The sequence below is a fragment of the Micromesistius poutassou genome (genome assembly GCF_964030765.1).
Source record: "Micromesistius poutassou genome assembly, chromosome: 7".
NCBI lineage: Eukaryota > Metazoa > Chordata > Actinopteri > Gadiformes > Gadidae > Micromesistius > Micromesistius poutassou.
This window is the reverse complement of record NC_140277.1, coordinates 8,918,141-8,929,580: the sequence shown is the minus strand read 5'-3', so window position 1 is coordinate 8,929,580 and position 11,440 is coordinate 8,918,141. Positions and strand designations below refer to the sequence as shown.

The window sequence follows — 11,440 nt, the reverse complement described above, 5'->3', positions numbered from 1 at the left end:
TATAACACTTAAATAAACACAAATCTAACCAAGTTAAATCTTTTGACAGTTGTCGACAAAAAATGTTGGCCAGACATATAGTAGACTAGAGTATGAATATGTTAATGGTTTAGGGAATCCAGTCTCTAGTAATTAAAGATTAAGAAATGATTTGGCATAGCTTCACAGCGCTGTTCATTTCCATTATATATTTAGCTTTGAATTTTGTTTTCACCATGATACAGTAATGTAACAATTCTTATTTAACCAAGAGATGAGTCACGCACACACGTGTGTTAATTTAGTTCTCATTTATATTGCAAAAAAAGCAGTGTAATAAGTCACTTATAAACGATTATATAGCAAAAAATGTATATCTGTATTAATAACTTTTAACTATTAATTAGTTAGCATGTCTTTGGACCTCCCACACTTTGTGGAGAATGGGAAATATATTTAACACACAAAACCTGAATACAAAACCAGGCTAATGTGCCATTAATATTGTGCTCCCTTGCCAACATTAAGGTATAGTCTGCCATGTGAAGCAATTGCACTTCTAAACAAAGTTTAAAACACACAAATTAACCATTAAATTGACTTATAGAGAGGCTATAATTAGTCTTGGACTCCCAGCCGAACAGTTCAAGGTTTCATGCCCCAATGTCCATAACGTAACCTGTAGGCATCCCTGCCCAGACCCTAACCACCTATACCAGACCCCTCATCCCCTAAAATCCCTTCCTGCTCCTTAAAAAGAACTGTACCCTCAATTCACTGTAAGTTGCTTTGGATATAAGGCACTAGCTGAATAACTAGCGGTAAATAAAAACACTTCCTCACACTCTAAAAGCTACTTGCGCTGAGCGGCCAGCCGGCACACATCCTCAAAGACACAGCCCTGCAGCAGCGGTAGGTAGTGCTGCCTGAGGTCGCGGTACAGAGGCGCGGCCGTCATGCCGGTGAAGGTCAGCGGCGCCTCGTTGAGCAGCGCCTGCACCCTGAGCTCGCCGCCCTCGCCGCAGTCGTACAGCGCCACCACTAGGTTGGCGGCGTAGGGCAGCGTGCGGCTGGTGCGGAAGGAGCGGCCCGCCTGTGCGGCGTAGTTGCCGGCCGTCAGCGTGACCTCGTCCTTGAAGAGGCCCAGCAGGGTGAGCAGTGGGAGGAGGGTATCCGCGTGGCCCACCTGGATGCTCACCGCCTCCGACACGGGACCGCCCAACCTGGGGGATGAAGAGGGAGACGGAGAGGAGGTACAAAGCGTTGTCAAATAGGAAACAGAATAAATGGTAAACAGACAGAGTTGAAGTAGTGCTGTTCTAACCTGTGGTCACGCGACACACTTTACAATCAGTGCCTCACGATCACCCGTTTAAAAAACACACATTCATACAACAATGACCATGGCAGCCATACAAGGCGACAGCCAACTCGTCGGGAGCAGGGAGGGTGAGGTGTCTTGTTCAGGGAAACCTCAGCAATGAGATAGAAGGAGCCAGGTATTTAGATAACTTGTTATACCTCTTGAGCGACATAAGGACAACACACTACAGGTATGAGAATAGAATAGGCTAGTAGGCCAAGGGTATCCAGAATTGGCTCATAAAAGAGTTATGATTGAGTGTAGTTCTAAGGTTATTTCAGGGTATGTTTGTTCACGTAGTGTGTTGACCAGTGGCGGCTGGTGATAAAAATTGGTGGTGGGGCGCAGTAATAGACGGGGGTCTGGGGGTCCCCCCCCAGAAAATTTTGAATTTAGTAGATTTAATTTCCTGTATTCTGGTGCATTTTGGGGCTGGCCACTACCTATTATCTATTACCTACTATTCATTCAGATTCATAGCCTACATCCTGACTTGCAAGACCTGGACAAGCTTACACTGCATATACAGACCTACTTTATGGCCACCAGCAATTGCTATTTGACACATTGTTGTTATTCTGATATTGAGGCAAATCATGATCACTGTCCTATAGCGTCCATTTTTTGGGAGTCTCAATGTCTATTTCAAATGCAGTTAGAAATATGGGACAGTTGCTTCATTTTGTTTAAATGCTACAGGCCGAAAGACTAAATGAATATGTAACTTACTTGCTCCTTTTAAGTATAACATTGCTTGGGGAGTCCAATTCCTCCACTGAAATGAGTGGAAAGCGCTTTTACAACTCTCTGCTAGTTAGTGATCTATCTCTTCTCTCTGCATGTAGTTGTGTTTTGCGAATGCTGCTGAGGGAGGTAGCCTATTTGATTGATTTGCTGAATTGTCCAATCATGTGGTGATAAAAGAACAGAAAAGCCATACCATTGGCTGAGGGCAAACTTTCTTGTGCCAATGAAAAGCTGCCTCTGCCTGATAGATAGCAAAAAGCTTGCAAAAAGCAAGCTTACATTGACTTCAACGTAGCCGGCGCCCCTGACTTGGAGGAGGGCTTTATTTCAAATGACCAATAACAAGCCTAGTCCAAAGAATTGACATTCATATGCATTTAAATGGTTGCTGGCAGTGGCAAGTACGGTCTATCAGACAATTAAACAAGGATAAACACTATGTATTTTTGTTGATTTATTTTGTATTTATAATAGTTGATTCATAGTTGGCAGATATACAGTATTTGAGTGAATATTTCACGGAGGGGCAAAGCCCTAGTGCCCTCTATTAACCCATCGCCACTGGTGTTGACAGTAAAAACAAACAATCCTGTGAAATAAATAATAACCCTCGGGCAAGGGTTGTTTCAGGGCCATTGAACTGTGAAATATTTTCCAGGAGTTTCAAGGGTCAACTTCAGGATACCGATTGACTACTGCAAACTGTTTGAGTGTTTGCATCTGCTCAATGACACTTTTTATGACCCAGACCCCAGCCAGATAGTCAGACACAGGACACACACAAGCCTGGAAAAGTTTGGTGTATGTAGAAAAACTATCCCTCAACATCTTAGTTTTGCCTATAACTCCACCAAGAGCTCTACTGGCTGACTCAGAGAGAACTGTAGTAGGCTACCCTTTGTGAAATGCATACATTATCCAGGTATAATCCTAGGTATTTGTAACTTTTAGCATAGTTCACTTTTTTTTAACAAAACAAACAAAATAAAAGTATACTAATGTTTTCCCCTCCAAACTGTATGCCACATCCTAATGATTATATATATATACAGCGAAGAGAGTATGCGATAAAGCACCTTCCTGCTTGACACCAGAGCAAGTGAAAAACCAGTTTGTAATAAATGAATTCACCCTAACATATGACTCAGTGGCACTATAAATGGAACAGATTGCATGATTTATGAGTTTGCCATTTATACCGGTTTTGATTTTATTTTATTTGCCAGTAAGGAAGAAGGTTTCTGTTTACTAAATCAAAAGCTTTCTGAAAATCAATGTAACAAACAAATATAGGCGTATTCTCCTGCAATCTATTTCGTACCTCGTTCCTCAACCAGTAAGTTTTCTTTGCCCAAAAAAGTTGTTAACCTATCATTTAGCAGAGTGGAGTATGGTTTATAGATATAAAAAGGTATATGTGTGTGTACCAAAACGATGACTTTTAACTTACTTGCTCTCCTCTGCTGCCTTGTCTAGCCGACTGAAAAGGTCATGAAACAGAATGCAGCTCGATTTGCTGTTAATTTCATGACCATAGCCCCTCTTCCAGTATTGCTTCAGGTCATTTGCATATTCCATTACCTGCAGAATTCCAAATTCCAGTCAAACAAGTTTATTTAGAGAGTCAAGTAGCTGTCACAATGAAGTACATTTAGGTTGATACTGTTGAACAAATAAAATAAAGAAATTCACTTTTTCTTTTTTTAAATGTTTGCCAAACCAGCAGATATAAAACAAGGTACCTGAGCATCGACTTCATCAAAAAGCCTACACCAGGGAGAGTTGACCGTCTTGATTGCGAACTCATAGGCACAGAAATGAAACGCCGCTCCTGTCATATCTGTTGAATTGAACGGTGAGGTGACATGTTAGAACTGGCATAGCACTTCATCGTTATGTTATACATACATTTTATATTTTGAGAAACATTTTTATGCACATGTATATGAATATTTTTCTATACGTTTCCAAAGTTGAATATTACATTGCATTGGCTTGCTGTATTTTTGTGTTTACATTAATTGAACCTAGTTTATTTATATTCTCCATTTGTTAGCATTAATGGAATCCTGGCCAATGTTAGCTCATCCCTGTTGGTGTACGCTGCCCACACTACCAACACATATTAACAACTAATTACCCAAAGCCCAGACATTGTGTTGTTCAGACATCCTCATTTGGCTCACCACAAAGCCACAGGTTATTTTGACTGTCTACACACTACTAGACGCAACATACCCTACAGTAACCTTAGAACTACACTCAATCAACTTTTTTATGGGCCAGCTCTGCATACTCTTACTCTACTAGCCTATTCTAGGCTCATGTATGTGTAGTATGCAGCCACACCTGCTTTACAAATTAAATAAATAAATTACATTTTTATATATATATATATATATATATATATATATATATATATATCGCCCTGGGTAAAGGGATATTAGCACCCCCTGTCGCCTATTGAATATTACTTTGGGGAGGACGTTCCTCCCTCAGCCTCCATTGACTCCCATTCATTTCTCGCGGGAACTACTGGCGGCCAGTGGATAACATGGGGGGCAATGGGAGAGAGGAGGAAAGTCCTCCTCTGAGTGGGTGGGACTAGCTAAGGGATCTGAATCGCGTCAATGTCTATTCACGAATAGGCTGGAATCTTGGCTGCGCTATGAACCAATAAGCAGGAGCCCTGGCTGTGGAGCAGCCCGGAGGGAGGGTTTATCCCCTCAAGTCTCTAGGCTACGAGAACCAACAAACCCGCTCGTATGCCTCGTTTCCACCGAGCGGTGCGCTATTGTTCAATGCGGTTCAGTGCGGCTCTGTTCGCTGGCGAAATCACTTAAAAAATATCCCTACTAAGACTTGTGTGGATTTCTGACTAAAACTTTGCGGACGCCAAAATCTGGAAAGCTGCTGCGCACAAAATAATCCAGATGTATCAATCCTTGCGTAAGCACGATTTCACGCAGATTCTCTTTGTACATCCCAATTAACGTGAAATTGAGCGCACATGCACAAGCCCGACTCTCCGCCCAGTCTCCTCCCTCATTTAATATGCTAATTAGTATAAATAGGCCTGCAGTAGTGCCATCATTAGGAGAAATACATAGTTCCAAGAGGATAGCTCTTGGGAATCCGAATCGGCTGATAAGCCAGTCATCAACATGAGCCAAAAAATCATAATAGTCGCTGAATACCCGTTCATTTTGAATATCTTCTAACAAGGCCAACACTGCACACAACGTTCAAATCCACTTTGAACTAGCCTCATATTGCAATATTACTTAATGACTCGTGATCGAGTAGGCCTAATGTTGATGCGCTGATTTGCCTCTATGTGCCGCCAACTGACAAAATGCAGCAGAAATGTGCGTAAGCCAGGCATTTAGTTTGCGTGGAGAACCACACTTTCTCACGTAAAGTCAGTCTTTGTACATCCGAACGTTTGCGTGAGAAGTTGCTTACGCAGCTTTTTTGTGCGTAAGCAAGCTTTAGTTTGTAAATGAGGCCCCAGAGGGGTATTCCATCAAAGTAGCCAACGAACGCGGTGCTTAGTTTATTAAGCCCGGTTAGAACTAGCGCCAACTTCCACGAGTTAACGTGTCGGACTTGCACCCGGTCGTCCGGGGTTCTAACCCCACGCAAGTAGTAGTAATATAGGAAGGATTACTAGAGAAATCAAATAAATTTTCATGCCATTTATTTTCCATTTCTTTGAATATTCTTAATTAGGGAATTAATAAAATTAATAAAGGGAATTACAGAATGAAGCCAACACCAAAAATACTACGCATTAGTCTGGACGCGAACTCGGGTCGCGCGTATCACAGGGCAAGTGCTAGACCATTCACCTAGCCGCTGTTTACTGATGACGCTATAATACTAATAATAATTAATAATTAATCTTCGACCCTTAGTGAAAAGATACGCTGTTTGTACTTCATATATGTACATTTATGACAAAATTGTGAGGACTAGGTTTGGCGGAACCTTCTGATGGTACAATTGTTGCTGACAGATGGATTTCTCTGAAACACCGCTCAAGTTAGCCTGACAGTTAACCTGCTCCCGACTAGGTTAGTTTGGTCGGATAAATTGCTATGGTTACTTAGCGGAAATCCCCGAACGTGACGTTCATGGAACGCAACTCTAGCTGAAAGAAGCCCAGCTTTGCGTTTAGCTTGATGGTTAGTTTGGTTTTAGCTTTGGGTTTAGCTTGGTTGATGGAATACCCCCTTGATCTATAAATGAAGTCCCTCAATCTTATTTGGCTTAACACCATGACCAACATTCTGAAACATCCATTAACATCCACATTTGCCTCAAACAATGTTAGGCTTACAGCCCATGTCAATAGTTGTGACATTATGTTCTTGTTGTTCTTTTTATTGTTTGTTACTCACAATATTAAACCATTCTGTTTAATATTGTGGAAAGGATGTTAGTGAATGATTCAGAGCATGATGCATTTTAAATAGAATCACTTTTGGTCTTGTGTCTTAATTTTTCTTAAAACAATTGTAGCTGAAAATAAACAGCCAAATTACAACCAATAGCTTCAGTCATTGAGGGCAAAAATAGGCCCAATGATAGAGTATTTTATTTCGTTTTACAAATCAAGAGTAGCTTTGCATCCTTTCTATCTGCCCTTGTAGTCCAAGACATGCTGCCCACCAGCTTTCAAAGTACAATGCTGCCACTGGTGGATTTGTATCAATTTTATTCACTCACATAATTATCCTTCCCTGCTATTTTGTAGTTCACCAAAACACCCTGAAACAACTTGATTCTCACATACTTATGCCACTAACAGTGCAGTTAGAGAGAGAGAGAGAGAGAGAGAGAGAGAGAGAGAGAGAGAGAGAGAGAGAGAGAGAGAGAGAGAGAGAGAGAGAGAGAGAGAGAGATGTGTGGTGGAATAGGCCACTGTATCGTTCCTAGAGAGGCAGTTCAGTCACGTCATATAAAATTTGCGATATTGCATCCAAATCAAATCATCGGTATCACATGATGACCTATAAAAAGGTGAAGAGGACAAAGGCAAACTCTGAGTCAGCGTTTAGTGTTTTCACATGTGTTTTCTCCGCATTTGTAGAGCAGGAGTCATAGTCACAGTCATCAGTAGAATCTCCGGCTGCTTAAGGGGGGCGGGCTTGCAAGGGGCGGGATATGATGTAGGGTAGAGGTTCGCAAGAGGCGGGATCGGGTTTGTGTGTGCATGTGCGTGTGATTGGACGAGTGAGGAGAGCGAGTGGTAGCGCGTGTCAGTTTAGTGAAGTAATGAACGAGTCTGGTTGTGTCTGTGCAAACGTGTACTGTAAAGTTAGTGAAACTAAGAATAAAGTACCCAGCCTGTCAAGAATCGGTGGCCGCTTCATTCCGACCATATTCAAACCTATAAGCAGACCCACTGCCGTTAACCCCCGAGAGAACATCGGCGCTGGAGGGAACGTCTTCCCTGTGCTCCTTGACTACAGTCTGGGAGCCGACAGCAGGAAAGGTGTAACATAAAAATAAAAACAGATTTTCTATCTATGCGTTCAGCTGTGAACTCATGTATTGTAATTTATTGTATGATGTTGTACTTGAGGGTTACGATAAGACCTATCATTTAGCGTTCATCACGAATGACTCTGAAAAGTGCCACATTAAAATATTTAATTTAATAATAACCATTCAGCGAACAAAAGGCAACAGGCTGATTATCGATTAGGGTGCGGGTGCCACTCAATGACATGCAAACGTAGACCGAAGCGTCATCAACACGCCCACTCAACTGGTGTGAAATGCCGACATCCTACTGCTCATTCACATATAAGGTAATCAGCATTTCCGCCGGCTAAAATACTACCCTAAGGGGTAGTCTTTTTTCAGGAGGTCCAACGTCAGGATGTGTCATTCACATATAAGGCCCGTCGGTAGAATGGCGGGAGAATAGACGGTTGTACGTCCATATGTGAAAGCAGCTACTGTTTACAAGAGGAACTGAGGCTGACAATCTGTAGCCTATACTCAGTCAACTTTCCCATTAGCAGCCTCTGGTGGCTTGAGTTGTAGCTACAGTTACAGGTATAATAATTGTAATGTCAGTATAAACTCATTAAATTTTCTTCTTACTTGTTCATGTTTGCACGAAAAGCCCTGTGTCAATAAAGTTTGACTGTTTAGAATGGTAGAACACACGTGTTTAATGGATCCCACCTGCGTTGATGAGGTTGTATGGGAGGCCGAGGCGGTCAGCCATCTTCTGCTCCACCCTCTGCATCTCTGGTCCTAACTCAAACTTGTCGCGCTCAGCCATAGAGGCGGGGTTCTTGTCCACTTCTTGAATAAACCGGGGACACTTGTCGAAGAACCGCATCAGGGTGTCGTTCACCTTGTGCTCAACTTCCTCTGTTTTTGGAGAACAATTAATGTATATGAAATACTATGTGATGGATAGGGTGTACAATGTAAACACATATACAGTATGGGATGGGACAATTCTTCTTCACTCACAATATAGCAAAAATAATATTTGATGGGGGAATAATTGGGAGGAAGATCCTGAATATGATAGTCTTCCCTGCACCAAGTAACTGGTTGCTCATATTTCTTAACCCAACCTACATGATACAAGATTACAGTGGCATTGTGGTTATATATTTTCTTTGGGCAATAAACTATTACATCATTTTGCAAAACCTCAGTTTCCGATGGGTGTATCTCAAAAATGCATGATGCAATTGTTAACATTCAGCTGACACACACACACACACACCTCTCTCATATATATATATATATATAATATATATATACTATATATATGTAGTATATTAGGGCTGTCAAATTAACGCGGAAAGTGATGAAAAAATATTTGATTGTTAGATTTTTTTTTCAGATTTTTTTTTTGGCACATACAGTATTCAAGAAAAAGTGTTAAAGTCAAAACAAAGTATTGTATATTTTTTGCCTGAATTGCATTGCATCTTGAGTGCGATGGAAATGTTATTAATTTGATCTTAAAATGCACCGTATGTTAATGAAATAAATGTTTTAAATATAAGAGACATTTAACTTTAAAGTCTATTATGTAGGCTATATTATTCATTGAATCACTCATCTGCCATAATTTATTTGAATTATATTATTTTGAAATACTTTCTCGGCAAAATGTATGTAAGCGATTCATTTAGATTAATTAATCACAGAGCCTGTAATTAATTAGTTTATTTTTTAATCGCTTGACAGCCCTAATATATATATAGATATAGATATAACTATAGATATAGATATGGATGGTTATATATAGCTGTAAAGCCAGCCAATCACATATCTTGAGCGCACCTTCAACACTCCACAGGTCTGTGAGTCCTCTCTTGAAAGCCAAGGTGCTGTTAACGCACCTGTGCTTCGAGCTGGTGACGAAGCTAATCTTTCCACCTCGCAGCATCTCCCTTGACACCAAAGATGGAAAAAGCTTCGACAACCTAACGGCCAAATGCTCGTGATCCAGTACACCTTTCTCCACAAGGCGTCCGTCCATGTCTTCGGTGTACCACATGACGAAGTTGTCCTTAATCTCACGCACCCAGATGGCATTTCCAGAAGCGTTGTGTACAATAAGGTTGTACAGCCTCTGCATCTTCTCCACGTTTTTGCTCGTTGGGTACCGTGTCCCATGGCGTATTATGGCGGACAGATGAATTTCGCGACATCCTGGAGAGAGGGCTTGTAAAACGGTTGTGTTTACAGCATTTATGTCCCCAATGAGATGTGGATTCACTTCCTCATACCTTCCTTTTGTTGTGAAATATCGAGCAATCGTTGGGATGCTCAAAGGAACGGTCGCCTGGGCATCTTTAAGCATAGGCCTACAACATATAATAGCGCTTAAAAATGTATACAAAATGCATGTAAAATAAATCCTACCCATGATGCTGATGTGTCTCAATAAAGTAACGGACGGACTTTGGTACTGTCAGCTGACGGTATTTTAAAATGGCCAGCTAAAAGCATTCACAGAGTTTCCTCAGGCGCGTATCCATAGAGGAAGAGGTTGATGCGCAAATATCTATAATATCACATAAATAATTATGTGATTGTTGCACATTTTTGAGATAAAGATATATTTCCGCAAAATGTTATAATAATACACTGTAGCCCGACAACATAATCCTAACTATCAACGGTCCGATGGTAGCGTTCATATTTGATGATTAAGGTATTTTGACATGAAAGGACCTATCGATGGGTTTTGTAAGGTGAGCTTTTCTTAATTTGTGTGTTGCTCATTATTATGTCTTGTTGGGATGGGGTAATTTGCTAAGCTGCTTGACTTCCAACGTTTTCCCCCCGTGCAAATAGTTGTAACAAATACGCTCTGTAAACAGCAAATATATATATACATATATATGGAAAGAAAACAACAAAAAATAGATTTAAAAAAACCTAGATAAATAATAAATATAAACATATGTGTTTACATTGTGTTCACACTGTGACCTATCTAGAACGAATTAACAAAAACAAAAAAACTCAAACCAAAAAACAATGCTAGTTAAAACCATTGATTTATTCACATAAACAAGTATATATGTAGAAAATGTGCACTAGTGTTCAAGAGAATGAAAAAGATACCACAAATAAGTATACAGTAAGTATATAGTAATTACAGCCGGGGTGACAGTGAACAAATATAAACATGGATATTAAAAATTACAACTTCATCGCTCCAGCAGGGCACTTTCTGCGTGGTCCGACGCTATGACGTCACGGGAACTCCCCCCACTCTGTTACGTAGCGCCAACAACCCACACTGCTAACCCACGAAAACACAGGATCCACCACATTTACCTGACTATACCTGCCGGCCGCTGATTCGGGAGCCGCATATCCCTTTTTTTTTTTTTTTTTTCTTGTTGTACATTTAACTTAATCTATAGTTCTGTCTGTTGAACTGGTCTGTGGTTGGCCTTATTGTGTACAACGAGATCGACGACTTATGCAATTTTCGGCGGTCTGAGCTACAAGTCTTCCCGATGTAACGCTCTTGCGGTAAGTGTCAAGTGGGCTCTTAAATAAACACGATTTCAATGAGCGTGGTTTGGGGTGATACGTTGTACGAACTTTATGGTCATGAATGCCACCTCTTAGCCCATCGGGATGGCATATGAGGTGGCCTTGCATGGCGATATTGTGAGAATAGTCGGGCTAACACGTCCCTCTGATCATGAATCCATACTGGACTAGTGAGTGCTGTCTTTTAAAGCCGTGTCTGATCTGCTGTAAGCTACAGGGTAGCCTGCCTTCCTAGGCTATAATTAATGTGTGGTACAACCAAACGGATTGCAGCCGTGATTTGCATATATA

At 40.9% G+C, this 11,440-nt stretch overlaps 1 protein-coding gene across 1 annotated transcript; it reads right to left on the bottom strand.

The window, feature by feature from the left end:
* Positions 1-275: 275 nt before the first annotated feature.
* Positions 276-10,041, bottom strand: minpp1a (multiple inositol-polyphosphate phosphatase 1a). The gene is made up of 5 exons (XM_084470329.1): positions 9,416-10,041; positions 8,291-8,482; positions 3,832-3,929; positions 3,540-3,670; positions 276-1,202 (listed from the first exon to the last, which is right to left on the bottom strand). Exons 1-5 carry the CDS (start codon positions 10,002-10,004, stop codon positions 833-835), a joined length of 1,380 nt encoding a protein of 459 aa, XP_084326455.1. The 5' UTR covers positions 10,005-10,041; the 3' UTR covers positions 276-832.
* Positions 10,042-11,440: the final 1,399 nt, after the last annotated feature.